This window comes from Dermacentor albipictus, chromosome 7 (genome assembly GCF_038994185.2).
Source record: "Dermacentor albipictus isolate Rhodes 1998 colony chromosome 7, USDA_Dalb.pri_finalv2, whole genome shotgun sequence".
Classification (NCBI taxonomy): Eukaryota; Metazoa; Arthropoda; class Arachnida; order Ixodida; family Ixodidae; genus Dermacentor; species Dermacentor albipictus.
This window is the reverse complement of record NC_091827.1, coordinates 15,151,923-15,173,795: the sequence shown is the minus strand read 5'-3', so window position 1 is coordinate 15,173,795 and position 21,873 is coordinate 15,151,923. Positions and strand designations below refer to the sequence as shown.

General features: G+C 49.4%; 1 protein-coding gene across 1 annotated transcript in view; it reads left to right on the top strand.

The window, feature by feature from the left end:
- LOC135914379 (homeobox protein unc-42-like) overlaps window positions 1-21,873 on the top strand; it is a 42,174-nt gene that overhangs the window by 12,800 nt on the left and 7,501 nt on the right. The window contains exons 2-3 of the mRNA XM_065447193.2: window positions 7,028-7,593; window positions 20,780-21,036. Of these exons, the coding sequence (XP_065303265.2) occupies window positions 7,383-7,593; window positions 20,780-21,036 (468 nt within the window). The 5' untranslated portion in view covers window positions 7,028-7,382. The remainder of the gene's footprint in view (window positions 1-7,027; window positions 7,594-20,779; window positions 21,037-21,873) is intronic.

The following is a 21,873-nucleotide window of genomic DNA, read 5'->3' as shown; positions in this document are numbered from 1 at the left end:
GCGATAGCGTTTTTTGCGCAGGCACTGATGGGAAGCAGGCAAGTGCGGCCCTAGCTGTTAGAAATAAAGTTGTTTATCAAGTCGATGTTCACGCGATGGCGTTTTGCACTTCACAGGGAGACCGCAGAATGCGAGGTAATCGCTCGAAAACGGGGATGCGTACAAAAAGCACTCGTGTGCGCCTCCATGCAATGAGGGTCACTACGACTTCCACGGCTCATCGCAGTCCGTTCCACTCGTTGTCGTGGAACTTTCTTCTTTAGATCGTATAATACACATAGAACAAAGCGCAAATGCGTATTTAGCGCAAACGCCTAACATTTAGCTCGGCTAAATGTCGCAGCGCAATTCTGTGATTCTTCTAATTCGTATAGACGCCTAGACGTTCAGGAATTCATTTTACCCATAAAGTCGTCGATCGCGGCACAAACTGCGGCCCGCCCGCCGGACTAATCGTATCCGGGGCAATTAAGGTTAAGTCGTGCGCGCATATAACCACGGGTGTAATTCAGGGTCAAGTTGAACGACCTAGACGAAGTAAACGCAGGATACCCGAACGAGAAGAAAATGAGCGGCGGCCAGCGCATTCTCCGTGCAGGAGCGTCGAAATCGATGAATTGAGGGCAGGCACGGAGAACTGAGTCAGAGGAGGAGCGGGAGGACGACGACGACGACGACGACGGAGCGGCGGCTGTTGAGAAAACTTCGTTACCTCGTTGCCATGGAAACGGTTCCCTGCCTCTGCCGCACGCACTTTTTGCAAGGGCGACGCGGGAGGCCACGGCAGCATGGCCCGTCAGCTCCGCATCCCTACGCTCGCTGGTTGTCGTCAACGTGGCAGAAGACGACGTTATGAAAGATAAAGAAAAAAAAACATCATAATAATAATTAAAGAGAGACAGAGAGAGAGATTGCGGAGTGAAGACAAAATCGAAGGTGCGTAGAGAGAAGATGAGGATGAAGACGACGGAATAAAAACGACAAGGATTCGGAGAAGATGGGAGAAAGAGGCACCTTCGTGGAAACACAGAGGAGAGGCAGCGCGCGTACGTCTCTCTCAGCTCTGGCGTTTGCCGATGGAGACAGCGACAGAAAATAAAAGGGAGGGGAAAAAAAAAGAGCGAGGTAGAAAGATGGCGGGTTGAACGAGCGTCATTTTTCTGCCTCTGTTCTCTTGTTCTTCTCTTGGTTCCTGTTGTTTCAGAAGCAAAACTTTTCCGGAGCTCTTTGAGCGTGCAGCTCGCGCGGTGCAGGAACAAGCTACATGGCCGGGCCGCTCACATTGTCCTTTAAGAGGCTGCGACGGCTTGTCGCGACTAAGATTTTTTTTCTCCTCTCAACTCCTTTCTTTCTTTCTTTCTTTCTTTCTTTCTTTCTTTCTTTCTTTCTTTCTTTCTTTCTTTCTTTCTTTCTTTCTTTCTTTCTTTCTTTCTTTCTTTCTTTCTTTCTTTCTTTCTTTCTTTCTATCTATCTTTCCTTCTTTCTTTCTTTCTTTCTTTCTTTCTTGCTATCTATCTTTCCTTCTTTCTTTCTTTCTATCTATCTTTCCTTCTTTCTTTCTTTCTTTCTTTCTTTCTTTCTTTCTTTCTTTCTTTCTTTCTTTCTTTCTTTCTTTGTCCTGTTCGTATTCGGTCTCGCTCGCACTCTTTGCACAGGGCTCTTCTCTTGCGCGTTTCCAGACCAGCTGCTGTTGCTGCCACGAAGGGAAACGTTCTGCAAAATCGCGGAGTCAGCCGAGACTCCCCCCCCCCATCGCCCCCCAACGTCTCTCAGGAGGCAGCAAGGCCGCGCACCAGCGAGATCAAAGGAGAAAGCTCGCGCGCAGACACCGCGGGCTCGCTCTGAGGAAGGGAGCACGTACTCGAACAGGGGACGGAACAGAGGGAGCTTCCTCGGCGGCGCGCTAACCGGCCCGCTCCCCTCGTTCGGCTTTCTCCGCGCTAATCCAATTTTCAGCGGCAACGTGCGTCTCGCTGTTCCTTTTTGAGCTGGCCGAGCTTGCTCTCCGTTGCGCTGGCTCGGTGAGCGCCAGTTCTCGACTTTGACTTCTTCGCAACTATATGCGCTGCGGCGAATTCGGCAGCAGTGCATGCCGAATCTGGCCCGCCGGTGCACAGGACATTTCCTCTGCCAGCATTCCGGAGAGATTCGCGTAACGCCCGCACTCTCGTAAACGTGGCGTACGAGCCTTGGTCAAAGCATGAGATGGCTTTTTGCTATAGCACCCCCCATTCATCATTCTCGTACTTTCTTGCTGCTGAAGTGACCTCACCCTTTTTTTTTTTTCAAGATGCAGCTCTAAAAGTCGATCTGGATGAAAATAATGCACGGATATAAATGCGAAGCATTTCTACGCGTTGAATTTCTACAAAAATGTTAGTTAAGCTGCTTTTCTTTCTTCCCTAGTAGTTGGCGTCACCGCCTGGTCATGCATAGGCTCAGGTTGCTGGACTGGCTGATCGGTGAGATATGTTGCCACAAAGCAACATCTTGATTATGAGTTACTCCATATAGTAGAGGGCTCGGGATTCTTCTTTAATATACGCGCAAAACCTGTAGCGTTCCTTTTTTTTTTTTTTACGCACTCAGCATCATCGGAATACTACCTCCGTGGCGGGGAGTCGAATATGCGATCTTGTGCCCAGCAGAGCAGTAGAACGCCTCAGCTACCGCGATCAAAAAAAAAATCAGAACGTACACTTCCACGGCTATGGTTATGACTCGGCCCGACTGCACTAGGTACGTTAACTTCTGAAGTTAAAAATGGGCTCTTCTTACTTCCAAAAGTTGATGGTGTAACATTTTATACAGATAAAATACAAGAATGGTTACCATTAGCTTTTCGTTTAACCTTTGGGGTTCGGCTCTATTGGGAGAGATTGCGCGGTAGGTAAACATCGCATATAGGAAACAAAAACACACGTTCCGACAGATTTATTGTGCGCACTGTATAGCAACAAAGAGAAAACTCGTTAGGCAGTCGAAGACGAAAAGACTGACATTGCAAGTATGCTTGAAATAAAGTCAAAGCTCGTTATTACAAAACGGTACAATAACAAATAATGCACATAAAGAAGTCAGTTAGGTCCCCTTGAATATAGTGCAGTAATTCTGGCTCGCCCTTTAACTTCGTTACAACGAAGTTGTACTGAAGTATACTTGCCAGAACAGTTGCAATGTCTAGCCACTGAGCTAAGTGGCTATGAATTCTGCCTCTGAGCACGAGGTTATGGGTTCGACTCCCAGCCGCAGCGGCAGCCTGCCGCAGCAGCTGCGATGAGGCCGGAATGGACAAAAAGATAATAACTCGCATATACTAAGATACAGGTGCACGTTAATGCGTCCCAGATGGACAATATCAATCTAGAGGCCTCCACGACGGCGTCATTACCCAACACATGCAGTTTCGGGGTGTTGAGCTTTACGATTTTATTATGAGTTTGACATTACAAAATTCATGTGCCCGCAAAAGAGCTACAGCTATCCGAGGACCCACAACCACCTCGCTGAAATGCAGGCTCTTTAAACATTGGGACACTATAGTGTCCCAGTGCTTAGAGCCCGCGTTTCAACACTGGGACGACGAGACACGAAGCGACAGGTTGAACGCCGCCGCTATTTTCGACCAGCTACCTCAGCTAAGCAAGGAGGAACCGGCCAATCGCAGGCGCCGGCACCACCCCCCTCGTCCGTTTGTCTACTTGATACACCCCTGAGAGACAAGAACTTGCCAAAGCTTTTCAAAAACTGGACAATCGGCCGCTTTCTGTGCAGGTGCTGTTGGAACACCGCCCCCATCGCCCGTCGGCCCATAAAGCGGTGAAGGCACTTTTGTGCTACTTAAGGACGACGGGCTTGTGCGACCATCTGTGACTATTAATGCAATTTATGTAAGGCCACACACGTCAGCGAACTCACCGCAATTTCCTTCTTTCCTTCCCTCCTCTCTTTCCCTGTTATCTTTGTTTTCCCCTTTCCCATTCCCCCGGTGTAGGGTAGCAAACCGGACGTTATTCTGGTTAACCTCCCTGCCTTCTCCTTATCTCTTTCCCCTCCTCACGACGGGCTTTTGCGACCATCTGTGACTATTAATGTAATTTCTGTAAGACCACACACGTCAGCGAACTCACCGCAATTTCCTTCTTTCCTTCCCTCCTCTGTCTCCCTGTTATCTTTGATTTCCCCCTTTCCCATTCCCCCGGTGTAGGGTAGCCGACCTGACGTTATTCTGGTTAACCTCCCTGCCTTCTACTTATCTCTTTCCCTCCTCCTCCCTTCACAGTGCCAGCTCGGCCCCACCGAAAGCCTCGCCATCCTTGCGCGCTCCTCGCATCTTGCCCGCCAGTTGGACAAGAAGGTCCTGCCAAAAAGGCCGGCATTTCTATTTTCTCACAAAGCAAACAAAAGTGACCCCCTATAAACGAGGAGAGCGTCTGATTGAGCTGTTCGAAACAACGCTGACGGTCGCCGTCCGATGCTTCGGCAGGTACGCATGAAGTTGACGTCAGTATATTCGAATAAAAACAGATTAGAATAGTTTTGCGTTACAGGGTCCATGAAACTTTCGCCATTTCAACACTGGAACCAAGATTTTCTAAGTTAAGCCTTTTAAATATGCTTCGCTCCCGTTTTCATTTTTCTTACTGGAGAAATTAGCTTAAAATTATTGTCATGAGTGCTCTCGGCATTATCGAAAAGAAGCACCTTCGCTATTTTTTTTTTTCCCCGAGTTTCAAGCCAGACTACTTGAAAGCATTTTGCCACATACCTATATAGTGATCCTCGACTCTGGCCAGCCTTGACACAGCACGAGCTGCAGCTATTCTTTCTTTAGGTTCAAGGAAAATTTAATTCAACGAATTAAACTCAAGGGTCTTGCGTGCCAAAAACATGGCCTGATGATGAGGCATGCAGTGGGGGGACTGCGGAAATAAATTTGGCCACCTGCGATTTTTTAACGGGCATCCAATGCACGGTTCGCTATATATCTTCTTCTTTATTATAATTATTATTTTTTTCATTACGTCAACATGAGAACGCAGCCGTGGCGACTGTGGTCGAACACGTGATCGCGCGCTCAGCAGCGTAACGCCAAATAGCTGCTGAGATACACCGCGGTGGTTTGGTCGAACAGAAGAATGATTCCGTCGTCTCGTCTTTCCAGCGCCGTATAGTTTCGTGATGATGCAATACCAACTGTGCCAGCTGTTTATCTTATGGCAAACATTAAACACTACACCTGCGAGTAACGATGAGTGACTGCCTGTTTCCAGAGCCGGAAACCGGATGCGTTGTGTGTGCGACGTGTTCCAAAGATGGCAGCACCGCCAGGCGTGAGCGCGGCCATTTAACACCGCGCGTTGAGCACACCGTTCTTGTACCCGAAATGCATGCCGTGGGACGTCCGCTCTAACCAACTTAAACCGCACGGTGAAAATGTCAGCCGTTAGTGCAGGGCGCAGTCCTCGCGATGCGTGAAATGAACGCACACGAAAAAAAAAAAAAAAACGTCGGATACAGGTGCCACGTGCTTTACTGATCACATCTTGACGCCCCCGCTATAGCTTCCGATTCCAAATTATGTCCTAATCAGCCATGTTTTTGAAACATCCCTGTTCGCTGAAGTGAACGTATGAAACGATTGCACTCGTAACGGAACTCTTTATAGATATCGCCCGGTACAATTATTCCACTCCAGTTCCATCGCAAGCTACTTGTCTTTAACTTTTCGCCGTCGTTTCGAGCAGAACCTCGCTTACGCTATCCCTACCCCAATGGCAGGTCGTTGCAATAGACGCTAAGGTTGAAGCAATCAATCAATTTCTACGGAAATTTACGAGATGGGAAAGGTTGTGTGAAACTGAAAGTTGCCAACCTGTAGGAAGAAACAGGAAGCTGCAAAGAGGACCGATATATAGGTTCCTTAATGACAGAGCTCCGCAGCCATAAAAAAAGGAAGTCGTAAGAAAGAAGTATATATCAAATGTATGTAACTGCATTACCGCCATGCAGCTTGAACTCAGCCTGCATGTGAAATCCACGACAAAGTCTGTCTTACATGGTGTCTTGTGATGTTCGTGATGGTGTCGGTGAATCAGAATATTTCAAGAGCTGCTTCAGTTCTGTTTTCCCTCCGGCTGTGACATCTGACGCTCATGAGTCGGCAACCCAGTAAGGGGTTAGTAATAGAGATGACATTGTAATTAGTGCAGAAGGCATTCAGCATTCGCTCGTCGCCATGTCGCCACGTTCATCGTTGAAGCCGACTTATAGTGTAGTCATTGTGACCTCGTCATCGCTGTTGTGCCATTAACTCATCTTCAAAGTGTCTGTGTCTGTTTTCATATGCCATTTCTGAGTTAAAGCGCGACAAACGCACGAAGAAAAGAAGGAAAGTTCGTCCTTACCCTGGCTGGCCGCGTTTGGTTCATCGGTCAGTTACAAAAGCGTCCTCGTGTTTAGGCAAGAGTCACCCCCCCCCCTCTCCCTCGAATCCCAATGCTCACGTGCAACATTTTACGAAGCACGAAAAAGATAGCGAGGGAGAGACAGAGAGAGAGAGAGAGAGAGAGAGAAGGAAAGGCTGAATTTATTCGCAACCTCATCTTATTACCAGGAATTAAAGTGTGTACATTGCCGTTATGACACTACAGGCAGAGGCTGTATCCCTTTGACACCTGGGCGATGGAGATGCTGGCCATCCCCCGCTCCGTAAGTATTTCGGTTAAGCTGGGTTCACACGAAGGGATAATTAGACAGTATAGGACACGTGTGACGTGCATGGCTGAGCTGCAACTAATCATGGCGCGAACAATTTGTCAGTGGCTTCCACGAGTGATTCGCGATTAGGCGGCACTGAGCTCCGGCACGCTCGCCCGCACACTGAACTGGCAATCCGTCCCGTCGTGCGAATTCAACTTTACACTGTCCTAACTGTGGATGCGTCGCGTATCCCCCGATGTGCGTAGATCCGTCAACGGAAAGGCCTCGCATCCAAAATGCTCGACGCGTCCCTCTTGCCTCGCAGTGTGGCGGCGGTCCCCGCATCCGGCACCGGCACCGTGGCGTCCTCCGCGCCGCGCGGAGCTCCACCCCCGCACCGTCCGCGGTCGATCACCGGCGGCCGCCCCGCGCTTCCCGGCCGGATCGAGGCATCAGCCCCGCTCTGCGGATGCAGTCTCCATGGCGACGGCCAATGGGAGCGCGCCGGAGCCCGGTGGGCGTGTTCCCCCTGTCGTCGGGCCCGTCGGCTGTGGGGCGCGCTTTTATAAGACTCGCGCGGGCGCATTGGGCGCGATAACTTCGTTAGTCATTGCTCGTTAGTCAGGGCCCCAAGGCTGGCCGCAGCGCTGGACGGCCGGTTCCAGCTGTGGAGCAGCGCCATGGCGGCGGCTGCCGCCGCCGTGGCGGCCGAGGACCCGCGGCTGCAGGCGCCGGTCGGCGGCGACGACCGGCTCGGCGCCGGAGTCGCGGCGCACGTCGCCGGCCAGCAGGATTGCGGCGGCGGCGGCGACAAGCGGAAGGTCGAGCTGGCGTCGCCGCTGTACGCGCTGCAGGACACCAGGCACCGCGACGGACAGCTCCAAGGACAGGGTGAGTCGCTGCTGCTGCTCGCCGAGCGCGCGCGCGCCGTGGCGATCGATGGCCGTAGAGGCCTAATGTCATTAGGGACCCCCCATCAATGCCTTAACGAGCTCTGCCCGCGGAGGCGGGGTTCCGAGCGCGCGCCGCCTTCTCGGACACCGAATACGGCGTCGACGGCGACGAGAAACCGACGAAAAGAGAAATTTCGCGGCCGTTAAGTGAAAGAAAGAAAGAATGAAAAAAAAACGTGACGATAAAGAAAGAGCGGAGCTTGTGCGGACAAGGAGAACGTCGATATGCAATCGCCGTCGCCGCTCGTCGGAATCGCCGCGCGCGAGCGCCTCGCCGATTACGGAGCTCGGGCGAAGTGCGGGACTCGAGGAGGGTTTATCCGAAGCCTGACCCGAGCCCAAGGAGCGCGAGCAGTGCCCCAATCCTTCGATCCCGGCCCTCGCACGATGGATGGATGGACTGAACCTCAAAACCAACGAGGATGTAGCTCCTAAAGAGTTAGAGAGATACGACGATCTGAAGGCCCATCGCAGTTCTAGCTAACAGGAGGCGCAGGACTATTGGTGCAACCGAAAACTTTGTCCGCTTTAGCCTACCTTGCCTTAATTTTTACAGAAACGTAGCAACTATGCTTGAAGATAAGCAACAAGACACCCCTTCCATTCAAGTTTATTGGTGGTTAGCCTCTGAGACCGTGTGCCGCGTCACTTGGTAATATACCCTGATGCCTAGGTACGAAGCTCTCGTTGTATAAGTACGGCATCCATTTCGAGTTTATCCCGGGTCTATGCAATGTTTTAGACAAAGACAGAAACCTACGAAGCTGGCAATGAGACACCTAAGGGCTTCTAATGTGGTCTGCCGGACCCCGACGTCCAAAGAACAAGCTAATAAGCTTGAGCGGGACAGAGCGATCCTCACGTGGCCCTGCTTATAAATTATCGTTGCATAGCTTCTCCCATCAAATGCAGTGCCCAGTATCATTGTATCTCACGGATATAAAAGAAAAAGAAAGCGTAAACGGAAAATCGTAACCCATATTATTACAGACCCAACGGAAATGCCATGATGGTCGTCGATACACAAAAATATAGTAATAATAAGATCAGAAAACTACACTTGACTACAACAACCGAATGTCTAAAAGGAGTACGGGCCATGGCCACGGCTAACAAGCCGATACCGCTGTGTGAAATTGCTCCTGAACCACTTCAGCGATCAAACTTGAGAAACGCCAATCTACACGGACAAATTGTGTGTATCTCAATTAGCTCTTAAGGGCAAAGTTACGTTCATACTGCCTTCTTTACGGTCAATCTGCGCTCAGCCATCGTAATGAACGACAATTCACGGGTTGATATTTGACAAAAGACATGCTGACGTGAATCGCTACACCACTTCAGACCGTTCCGACCATAAGGCCATGTTAGTCTGTATAGGGCCATGCAAATATTAATTTTGGACACCGAATCGAATAACGCCGGAAGCGAATCGAATCAAATATCCAATACTTTTCGAACATCCTACGAATATTGAGCAGCCGTTTTAACAATAATTACAGAGCGATGTTTACATTCTAGTATTTATAACGTTCTTAAGTTTCTGCCATTATATTGCACGTTATGAAGGGTTGTTCTTTAAAAGCACAAATGGTACCCGGTGGAATTAGATGTCACCTGCTCTTGCTCCAATGTGATGTTTGATTGTGCAAACTATCTGTGTTTCGAAAACTATATCCGTGTTTACGAACAGTTACTATTCGATTCGAAGACCGAAACGAACAAGGCGTTCGATACGTTATTTGAAGGTGTCGAGCACTCGTACACCCCTATCGGCCCAACAGCGCTGAGATTGGCCCACGAAGTCCATTACAGTCATGAGAGCACCCACTAGCATGTTGCCATCTCTTGGCGTGCAAGGTTTTGAACGCGAATGCACCTGCGTAACTTTGGTTTTTCGCATTAAATACGTGCTTTTCAAGCCGAAATAGATCAAGCGATATTGTTCCATGATTCCTAGCAAACAATGCAGGCAGACGTTTTATTTAACCGCATAAATACTATATAGTTCAAGTATGCTAAGTTTCCTTTATTACGTCCCAAAGATTCTTAGCCCCTGATGATCACGAACGACGTGCATCCTGCAACAACACCTAATGTAAATTTCACCGCGCGACCTAATTCGCTTACTTCACAGCCCTAGCTGATAAGCCGCGAGACAAGAAAGATAATATTAATAAGACAATAGGGAACGTGGGTTTCACCACATATTTTCAAAAGTTTACGCGAGAATCATTTCAGTATTTCCCCTTTCACCTCACTTTACGCATTCTCCGTCATTTTTCTGGGCCACCGGCGCACAATTAGCAACAAACATTGCGCACTGAGGTGCGCTATATTTTCGTGCCTTTCGACTCGCTCGCAGCATTCGGAAGCGCAAGTTCGCAGGAAGTGCCTTGCTGCCCGTCTGGAGCATCGGCAGCGTTCGCAGACTCTGTTGTTCCACGACACTTGTGGTACCTTTGAACAATGTCTTAAAATCGCACATTAAACCCACCCAACAGGATCACAAAGAAAAAAGATGTGAGTGGTAGTCTTTTTTTCACGGCGGCAAGACGCATCGCTATGCACACAGTTCCTCGTCCTTCTTGATCGGCTCGTGTAGTTGTCCGTGAAGCTGCGTCTTCGTCAAGACTGCTCAGCAGTCTCCTCACCTGTTTATACGTGTCGTTGTTGGAACTAGCGCAGGATGTAGCGACTTGTCCCTCAGCTTCCGGCCCAGATGGCATCGCTGTCATGTAATCAAACTTTTGCGTTATGTCTCTGCCCTGGTAGATTTCAGTTATCTCTAACTCGATCGTCACTCGGGTAAAGTGGCGTAAATAAAATAGCTATAGTAAACTGAAGGACCGTGGTTTCGGGCATGCGTTTCGTATTATTAGGCTCAGCCTTTCACTAACAAATGCAGCTAAAATGACTGAAACAATCACCTAGCTGTCGTCTAAACGTATAAACTTCTTTTTTTAGTATTTCTTTATTACAAGCAGACTTCTTTCAGTGAGAAGTGCTTCATTCGGTGCGTCTATGCGTAGATTTATAGAGCGGCAGCTCATATCTTCACCAGCAGACAAGTGTCACGATCGGTTTATTCTTTGATTTTATTCAATATTGCACCGTCTTTTTTTTTTAACTTCACCCTCGTCAGCAACCGCTTGCAATGTGTGCACGGGCTTGGCATACTTTTCTTTTGTCTCTGCAGCGGTCTTCCAATCTCTTACGGCTCCCCAAGCCGTTATTTGTCCGTCCCAAAAGGGTTTTCTTCCCTCTCAACGTCAACGCGTGATCTCACCTGATTTATTTTCTCGCGATTAAACGAGATTCGGAGATTGTGTTTGTTTTTCGTGGCACCGAAAGACGATTCCTCAAGTGGTATCGTGTCATCACTTATGAATTATTAACGACAGTGCGTTTAAATTGCGAGTCTGTATAGATTTCGTTATACTCGCAAAGGTGAACGCGTCTCGGGAAGGGTGGGCAGGACGAGTTACAATGAGGTACCGTACGCTCAGAAGCAGTTTATTAATAAACGTTGTGGTCAACACGCGTTAGAATTTGGCTGCCTCCCTCTTCAGAGGTGTGCCGCCATACAAGCGAGCTCCGCCCTGTATATGCAGCTTACCGAAGAACAAGCGCTTCGTCACAGCCTCGGTCTTCCGCGATTCGTGGTCATCGTGCTTTTCTTAACTTCGAATTCGAGTCATTCCGCTGCGCTGACAGCTCCACGGTTCGCTCTTGTACCTCGAGCAATGTGAAGCCCGTTCAATCTCGTTCAGAAACCGCCTTTTCTTTTTCTTTTTTAATTCTAGACCAGATTTATTACTGAGAATCATTCTTCTCCGGGTCCAACCACGTTATCTTTTATTTTTTTATTTTTTTATTTATTTTTTTGCGAGCGAGGTTGACTTTTGTGAGCCGATGCCAGTGACAGTGCGGTCCAGAAATGTGCGCCACTGAGTGTTCGTTTGCTTTTAATTTGATATCTCGCCATTGCAAACATTCTGTCTTGCTTATTATCCGTCCCCTACACAACAGTTACAGTATTCATACAGCCGCTCTCTGCAAATCATGAATTACGTAGACGTCAACAACATGAGCCCACGGAGTTTCACCTCGCGTTGACTATAGCCTTGTTACCGACGACCGCACGTCGTCTTCGTCCAATCGTCGCTATCTGTATGCGACGCGCAAGCATACAGATCTTGAGTTCAACGTATAGTACGTCCTCTACAAATATCAATTTGCTATTCGACAGCACATGTAAGAAGCATGTCGAACCGCTTTCGCTGCGTATCTTAGAATGCCTTCTAGAATATCCTTTAACAATGTCTGCGTCCTACAGTGTTGATGGTTTAAATGAAACGTGAGATAATGGAAAGGGGGAAGCTAGCTTTCCCTATTTTTTTTTAGATATCTCACATATTTTTTTTTTGTCTTTTGCCGTACATCTAAATCAATACCAATTTTAAATTTTTTAAGAATTGTTGGCTTTTATATACGCCCTCAGTCAATTGCTTTTTCGGTGACTTAACGTATTGATTGCGGCTGACTCCTTCGCAGTTTGGAGGCGTTTAACACACGATTATTCCTTATGTATTTTCCCTGTTTTGAGGGTTGTAGCCGAGTAACGTGTCAATACTTGTTGCTGGACTTGATGGTTCATAGTGATTGTGGCGTAAAAGACGCGAAGCTGGTGCATGTGAAGATCGGAGTGGACGCCCCTTTACGTACGGTCTTTTATTCGCATTGTTTTCAGGTATATTTTTAATCACACCTAGTAACGTGTGCCACGTTCGGGCAACTAAACACGCGGGTATTTTCTCAAACTGTTTTGTGTGCCTGCGTGCGTACATGCGCGCGCAAACTGTTTCGGCATCGCGTCTGCTGGTTTGCGCAGCCAAGACTGCCACCGTTCTTCACAGCGACTAATCACAGGCACCCAGAAATGAAATTATTGTGTTTGCGGTAATGATTCCGTGCGTCATTTCTGTATTTGCCTTCTTTCTAATTTTATGTCGCGCTAGGGCGTTACGCGCATGCGCATGCGCCGTCAATAGCACTACAGCAAGGCAACGCCGATGGCGGAAATGCGCCTCGAGTGTTCGTGTAAAAGCTGCGGCAATAAAAAGTGAAAAGCAGGCACGCAAAAAAACTGTTTGGCGACTGCAACTCTGGCTTCGCCACACAAAGGGTGTGTATGCGGCGCAGCAACCTTTACGCCCTTTACAAGCCAACTTTTCAGAGACTCAAAACTGTGCATGCACCCTAGCAACGAATATTAGCTGCAACAACGTAATTTTCTGCGCAGCTCTAGTCAGTTATGCTTGCTTGGTTAGTTAATTGACATAAAGTTGTTATTACGGTTGTCAAGTGGGCATTGTTTGATACTGCGAGCTGGTTAGGTAATGCTAAAAGTTAACGTCACCTGTTTAATAATAATAATATAATAATAATAATAATAATAATAATAATAATAATAATAATAATAAACCGAAAGCATGAATTCTGTAGCTTCCTAGCATAGAGTGCGACATGCGTAGCGAAAACGGTAGTAAACTTGACAGTGCCTGATCATGTAGTGCCACTGTCGATAAAAATACTACGTTTATACACTCTTCTTTCTTGTTATATTTTATTCCTTTCTTGAATCGATTTTCACAAAAGGCACACGAACGCTGCATTCATAGGAAGCCAACAGAGAATGACTCGAAGGAAAGCATAGGGGAAATATAAATAAATGCACAGGGAAACGATAAATAAACGGAAACGAAAGTGGATAAAAAAAGCTGACCGCAAGTGAGATACGAACCCACGTCTTCGAATTACGCGCGCGATGCTCTAACCAGTTCAGCTACCGTGGCCGCCGCTTTCCTGTACACTTTCTTAAGTACTTATATATGTGTGCTAGAACTAACCCTGGTAGTGTTAGCCAGCGCCAGCGCAGGGGAAATCATTTGTTGTTCCTGCGGCATGTGCGTGTAACTTAACATGTGCTGTAACTTAACATGCTGTGTGACTCAACGTGTGCCGGTAACTTAACAACGCATGCTAACGACGCATTTTTTTTTTGGTAAAAAGTTATTCTAAGAAAGAAAGAAAAAAGAAACCCCAAAGTGGCACTGTTTCAAACTATACCCCCTGCTGAGGATTAGTCTCGTAACCCCTGGCCTCACCATTTAAGGCAATGGCGCCAACTTGGGTCGCAGACAGGCCACCGGTAGCGTTCGCGAGTCTCATTCTGCCTCCCGCCACCTACCGCGCCGAAACCAAGTGCAGTGAGCGTTCAGTCGTTGGCTGCGGTGGTGGTAGTAGGCACCAGCAAGACTATATAGCCAGTGATTGTGCCTTGCCAACAGAAATCGGCCTAAAGAGGGCATACCATTTAGCAGGCGTTGTGATGATAAAAGACCGAGAGGACCCGTAGCGAAATTAGTCCATATATAGTCCGTACAGTCCATATAAAGAACTAAAGTCCATACGATATAAAATTCACGCTTGTCTGTCAGCTTTCATAACGGACTTAGTGGGGATACCAACGCACAGGTGTTGCCTGTGATGGAATCAATACGCCATTGGCAGGATTACATAGTCAGTAATTCTACCTTGACAACAGCCACCATCGAAATGAGTTATTATGAGGCGTGTAACTAGATCGGAAGAACTCTTTCCCACATCTCCATGAAAGTTCGCTGCCATCTAGTGCCGTCACCGCGTTTCCTGGGCACTGCCTTCAACACGGCCCGTCTGTGTGTGCAAACGCTGACAAATACGTATCTTGGCAATCCGGCTACTTTCTTGCGCATCTATGCGCCGTTTCTTAACTGGATGCGAGAAGACTTGTACCAGACGAACGATTTACCGCTAAATGTCGTGTGTGCGCATTACGTGAACGGTCGTGTTAACAGCGATATCAACAGAGGCATCGGAGGTCTGCACGAGTGTGGCGATCGCGTCAGAACCGCAGCTTCCATTGTTCGTGACGACGACAGAGGCGGCGCGAATCTCCGTATCGACATAATATTCTACTTGTATTCTGCCTGCGTTGAGATATATTTCAGCGCTGATTGCCTGTGTTTTGTTCGAATGTCGATAATCGTGGTGCATGAGTAACTCCCTCTCACGCCCGCCTCCTCGTTTTCTGTATGTGATCACACTGCTTTGTCTACCACATTTGTCTTCTCTGTACGTTTTTTCTGGCGTGTTACTCTTTAAGCGCACAAGTACGAAGGCTCCGTAGATGTTGCTGCGCACTATAATAAACAGGTATTATTATTATTATTATTATTATTATTATTATTATTATTATTATTATTATTATTATTATTATTATTATTATTATTATTATTATTATTATTATTATTATTATTATTATTATTATAGCTTTTGTTGACTACGTAAGGACAAAGGCAACCACCTTTCCCCTCCCCGCCCCCAACTGGCTTGCACTCGGTTCAGTTCACTTCTTCCAGTGGACTATCCATCGAGCCATGGCCGCAGCAAGAAAGGGAAGGGGGGGCACGCCGAAATTTCCATGTTCCGGGATGCCACCTGTCAAGCCTTCCCTCCCCCCCCTCGTCCACCCCGTCGCTGGTCAAGTGCGTGCGTGCCCCCCCCCCCCCCTCCCTCTCTCGGAAAAAAGATAAGTCTCGTAACGACACTGCACCGCGCTGGCACCGCGCGCAGCCTAATCAAAGGCTCGTCGCTCACGCTTCAAGAGGCGCGTTATTCCAGCCCGCAGGTGGCACCGGGGAGTCCAGACCGCTTCTTCGACGCTGGCGCGGCACGCATCTATCGCGTTAGACCGGCGAGCATGCGCGAACTTGTTCCAGGCTGGACTCGCGAAGGGAGGGGGTAGCGAGCGATTAAGCACGGCCCATGGAGCAGCGTACGCGAGCGTACACGCCGAAAGCCCACCGCTCCGTAAAGCGAGCCCGTATACCGCCGGCGGCGCGCGCACCTCAAGTCGTCCGCGCGGTTCCGCTCCCCCCTTTGACCGAGCCCCTCGAGCTCCGCTCAGAGACGCGCTGCGCAAAGGCGCAGCGGGACGCCGAGCGTTCCCGCTGAGACGGACCGGGGAGCGCCTTCTGTCGGGGCGGCTCCGAACGCCGCGGTGGCCAGGAGGTGGCCACCCGGTGCAGACGAACTGCGCAAAGCGTGACGTCACGAAAACATGCGCTGTCGCTGTCGGTGTAGGCAACAGAACGAGAGAGAGAGAGAGGAAAAGAGAGAGAATACACATTTATTTGGCAAAACAAGTAGGAAATTTCCTCGATGATTGGGGCCCTCAGTCCATGGCTCCACTGCCATGCGCGACTTCGCGAGCCCGCTGGATCAGCCATTGCTGTTCGACGTGCGCGCGCTAGAGAGAGAGAAAGAGAGAGAGAGGGACTGAAAAGAGGAAAGGTAGGGAGGTTAACCAGACTGAGTCCAGTTTGCTAACCTACGCGTGGGGAGCGGAATGGGGAGTGAAAGAGAGAGAGAGAAAGAAACATGAGTCTATACCGCACTTTCACATGCACAAGTTAGGTGTAGGATGTCTGTAGTCGGACACTCAAGTCTGTTGCCTTCAGGTACGTGCGCTAACTTCTGGTGGTGTCAGCATAGCTCAACTGCCAAAAAATTCACCTGGGAAGAGTTTTATAGAAGAAAAGTTCAGCGTTTCCAGCGTTTAAGTGGGAATCGGTGTTACGCGAAGCTTTCTTTGGTGTTTGCGCTAGTGTTGAAGCAAGCGTTATGCAAACGTAAAGCTGATGACAGAAACGTTTGTACAAAATGAAGCGAATGGAACGGAATTTGACGCTATACTCTGTAGCCGACTCGTTCCCGACTTCTCTGCAGCTCCTCGCTCAATACACGCTACGGTCCAGTTTTGTTCACTTCACTCCTTATTGCACGCTTGTTCACATCTTGCCTCGTCTATTGCTTGTCTTTTATTTGGGCACATATCCAGTGGTACATACCTGTTCTGAGGGCAGCGGCCAAGAGTGGGCACATATATACCCATAGGCCCGAGATAATAACGATAACACGGGACAGGCGGGGACGTTCTTCTGTTCCTTTAGCCTCGTCTTCAGGTTTCCGGTTTCAGCGAGCAGTCTGGAACACCGACTAAAATCAAGATAACAGACCGCGGAGAAAAATAAAGGTTACCTTGAATGTCGTCCATATAATTCCATGTAGCTGGGCAAGCTCCACCGGTGAAACTGGAACCATGAAAAGTCGAAACGACGGACTGACGTGGTCATTTGACACTACGTCAGATTCCCTCGTCATGCACAACGAAGAAACAACTCGCATCGTTAGCTGAAATTTTGTCATCGCTAAAGCGAAAGCGAATAAATCCTGTTTGCTTCGTGCCGCGCCCGTGAGACTGGTGAGACTACAAAATTTTGGCAGAATGATGACGAAGGAATGCTTTCTCCTCACGAATTTGAAGCAATGCGGTGCAACATCCAGGAGACCGACGTAGCAGTTGTCCCAGTGCCACTAGTGGTCGTGCGCACAGTAGCCAAGTCAAAGGCTGCAGTTAACAATTTAATTCTTGCAGTTGGTTTTACTCGTCTCTTGTCAAGCTTCCGCTCAAGCAGGTTATGCGCATCGCTTTGGGCAGATGCGTAACTTGTACATGTCGCTTCGATAAAACGAGCGCTGTTGGTTGGTATCGATGTTTTCCGCGAGCGCTACAGCCGAGCTGTCGTTTCGAAAGGTTACGCCTTCTCTAGAACGAAGCGGAAGGTATTCAGTGCAGCCAGGAATTTCAGAAAAGAAAAAAAAAAGCGAATTGAAAAGCAAGAACGACGCACGCCCTTCACCCTGTCGTCCACCCGCGAAAGGCAGGCGGAAACGCAAGGTGCATCTGTTCCTGCTCTCCTGCGCCTGCTGCTCCCGCAGCGATCTGGGCCTCGCTTCGAAACAAAAACGGGAAGAGGCGACGTGCGCGCGTTTTCCAGCTCGGTACGTGCACTCTGTATAGCGCCGCGTGACGCCTCGAATTCACAGCACGCGCCGCTTTATTGTTCTCAGTTGTGCCAAGCCTCGGGATTCGCGCGGCGCGTGCGACACATTTGCACCGGCGACTGGTGAAACACGATGAGTGGGAGGCAGTACGAGGCTGGTTTGGTTAGAGCGGAGACGAGTTGGGGTGGGGGGGAGTTGTCAGACACCGACGCACAGCGTGTCTCTATTAGGAAAACGGCGGTCGCAAAAGTGATGCGGGGGAAGGATGGGAGGGGTCCTGCCTCCCCCCGCCTCCTCTTCCCTGGAGGGGTGATGCGGCTCCCCGTCGCTCTCCCGCCCCCAATTCATCGCGCCCCCCGGTGAGAAGAGCGCGCACGACAGATCGACAGAAGCGCCCGCCTGCGGAGGGTGCGAGCTTCGGCGGCGGACACGCGTCGATGATGGCTCACTACCACCCGACGTGCGTTCCCTCTCCGGGGAGTCGGTACACTATTGGCCTCGAGCTCCACCACTGGAAAAGCTGGCGCCACCGTCGGCGTGACGTGCTAGGAGGGATCACGTGGACATAGCGGCCGCGTCGGCTGCTTCGGGCGCGCCGAAGCGAGCTGAAAACGTGTTTAAATTCCCTCGTACGCTGCGGTTTTCATTTAGTGGCGAAATTTTCCCGCTTCGAGTGTCTCCTTTACAACGCTTGAAAGCACTACAATATGTAGTGGCTGCCTTTGAAGGCGCGCGACATGGTAGGCTACTGCTCGGTGCCGCAGGGCCGGACACACGTAACGGAGGCCGGTGTCAGCCTTCTTCACACATAGCCGCAGGACAAGAAGCTGTGTGAAGCTTGGCTCTCGAAACATAAAACCGGCAAACAGTCATCGGCTACAACTCGGGTATGCAGCAAGCACAGACGCGAGGAAGATTTCTGCTACGGCGCCCGATCTGCGATGTTCTGAAAACGCGCACTGAGACGCTCGCCCGAGTCCGCTGCCCGACTAATGTCATGACGGTTTGGTCTATGAACTTTTCGATACTATAGATACTGGCAAGTTCAGTGGAGTGGAAAGGCAGCGGTAAGAAGCACAGTTAAAGAAAGCATGGCATATGGTCATGTTTGTGTTATGAATTAATGCACTGGATTACAAAAAAGGAGCAGCGGGAAATTGCGCGCTGAGAACGCCGATAAACATAGAGTGCGACGCAACTCGAGAAATAGTATCGAAAGGTCAAAGAATTTTGAAGAAAAAAAAGATTGAATCGTCGCGACGGCACATCACAGTCCCCGTAGGTGTCGAAGTCCCTACAATGAAATTATTTTTGAACAGCTCTGATAGCGCCCACGCAACAATGGTTGCTTGTATACTGTCAAATGCTCATATTCTGCGGCCTAAAGCTCATGGCACGGTGCGAAAATGCGCGCGCGGAGAAAGCGAAACAGTGCGCGGACAAGCATGCAGACGCGCAGTCGGTCGCTGCGAATCTACGCGATCGCTGCATTGAGGCTTCATTCTATTACGCTCCATTTAGTTATACAAACACTATATGAACATATTTCACATAGTTTGCTCTCAGCGTTTACCTACCTTTCAAGCAATTAAGTAGCCGGTTCGGCAGACTCCATCGCGGCGACCGCGCGCAGTGGCGTTCACTGTACGTATTCGGTAAACAGATAGCGACTGTAAACGATTGTGTGCTTTCAGTTGGCCCACGATTATTATTTAGACAGTAAGAAACTTCTCTCGTTTCGAAAGTACTTACAGAAATGTCCGGGAAAGCTCGCGCGTGGTGTTTTCAGTGAGCGCTGACAGCAAAACCTATGAGGAGCGCGCCACGTGATCCCTCATACTACGCCAGCGAGGCGCTTCCGATAGAGGGCGACTCCGTAACTCCTCGCCGCCAATAGCGGCTGCTGTCAGTCAGCGCTGGAAGTATACTTGCGTCACCCGATGCGGCCATATTCGCACCGCTCGCCATAGCCAGCTCCGTGCGCGTGGCGCTCCAAGTGTCGAGTAGGTGTCGGAGGCGCCCCCGTTGGAACTTTTGCAGGCTCTCGGGGCGGCGTGTTGACACAGCGTCGCCACTTTTTGGCGCCCGGATATAGCGGTGGCCTTATCTCTTATTTGGCCCCGTGGCTCCTTTCTTTGTCCGTCGGCGATAGGCACGTGTACTGCGGTGTGCCTTTTGGAAGGCGACGCGTGCCGTATGCGGGGCTCACAAGTGACTGCCACTCAATCTAAATGGCGTACGGAGCGAAATGATCGCTTCAATCGGGCCGCTGTTACCCGTTTCTGCTCGCCGCTCTCACAAGCGCACACTGAGCCGCTACGGCACGCTGTTTACCGACTGCGAAGCAAGTTTGGTGAGAACATGTTCGTCTTCCGCGTGCCCCCTCTCCTGTTAACGCACGCACAACACAAGCGCGCGCGCGTCTTTTGTTAAATGATGCTCTGCATATATGCAACAAGCTCGACGCTTTCGAGTGCGTTGTGTTTTCTTACTCGACTGATAATATACGGGGAGTTCTCTTGCCATTGGTCGACTACCAAAATTTTACATAATGTTTAGTTTGCGTCTCGGATGGCAAAGCAGCAAGGTGCATGGGTGCAAACAAGTTGACGTCACAAGCCGGTGTTTGTATTATTCACGATGGTTGCATATATATACGCAAAGGCTGGGGGTTCGGCTCCCGCCATCGGCAAGTTATCTTTTCGCCCGCTTTCATATCCCTTTTCCCCTCTATTATTTTCTGCATTTCAATTTAAACCACAGCTAATTTTCCCGATGTTTCCCTTGGCTTCATTGTCTGTCGGCGTTATATGGTCATGATTACACCTCCCCCCAACGCACCCATGTATATAGCAGGATGTGCTTCCAAATAAGACAACAACATTTAGCCATGCAGTATTACAAAGACTAAAACACACAAGATCCTGAATCAGTGCAAAGCATTGAGGCTTTATAAAAGACGCGTGAAGACTGGAGCAAAAACATAAACCCTACCCAGCGAGTGGGCCTCGTAAGATGCCTCTAAGCTCAGATTTCATGACCATACTAAGCAAATTATTAATCCAACTGTATGCCCCTTTCAGGCACGGCGCGATTACCGAACAGTTACACCATAGACGTCTGGCTGCGCGCTTTGAAACGCGTTCTCATTCGGCAACGCCTGGGCGCAGGAGATGGCGGAGCGTTCAAGAAGCTCAAGCTGGAGCCCGGCGTGTCCGACCTGGGCCTGTCGTCGTGCGGCGGCGGTGGCGGCGTGCTGGCCACCGCGTGCAGTCCCACGACGCCCGCGAGGCGGCGCCACCGGACCACCTTCACCCAGGAGCAGCTGCAGGAGCTCGAGGCGGCGTTTGCCAAGAGCCACTACCCGGACATCTACTGCCGCGAGGAGCTGGCACGCATCACCAAGCTCAACGAAGCGCGCATTCAGGTAGCACCATATCCGGCACGCCTGTGCTATGTGCGTTATTTTACCCGCGAGAGGGCGCTGGTAACGGAAAAGCAAGAAAGCTAAGAAAGCATTGAGGGAGGTGGTGAGCAAAATGCTAGTGCATGGTAAAGTACCTGACGAATGGAGGCTAAGTAGGATGAGAATGATATATAAGGGAAAGGGGGACAAAGCTGACATAAATAACTACCGGCCTATAACAGTGACGTCAGTGGTTTACAGGGTGGTTATGCAGATTATAAAGGACAGACTGCAGGCATGGGTAGAGAACGAGGGGGTACTTGGAGGGCTATAAATGGGTTCCGGACGCATAGGAGGCTAGAAGACAATCTGTTCTCGCTAGCACAGTGCATTGAAATAGCTGAAAAGGAACACAGACCCCTATGGCTGGCTTTTTTGGACATCAAGGGAGCCTATGACAGTGTACTTCAAGAGGGCTTGTGGGGCATTCTGGAAACTTTAGGAGTGCAAGATGGAGTAACCAATTTCTTAAAAGATATCTATAAAGGTAACCGGGTGATTATACAATGGGAAAAGCAGGTTTCGGAGCCTGTAATGATTCGGCGGGGGCTTAGGCAGGGGTGCCCATTGTCGCCTCTGATGTTTATGCTGTACCTACAAGGTCTAGAGGCCAAAATACAGCAAAGCGGACTCGGCTTCAACCTATCATTTCTCAAGCAAGGAAAATTGATTGAACAGTCATTACCAGGACTGATGTACGCGGATGATATTGTATTAATGGCTGACAATGCAGAAGATCTGCAGGAATTAATGGACATATGTGGTACAGAAGGAGACAGATTAGGCTTGAAGTTTAGC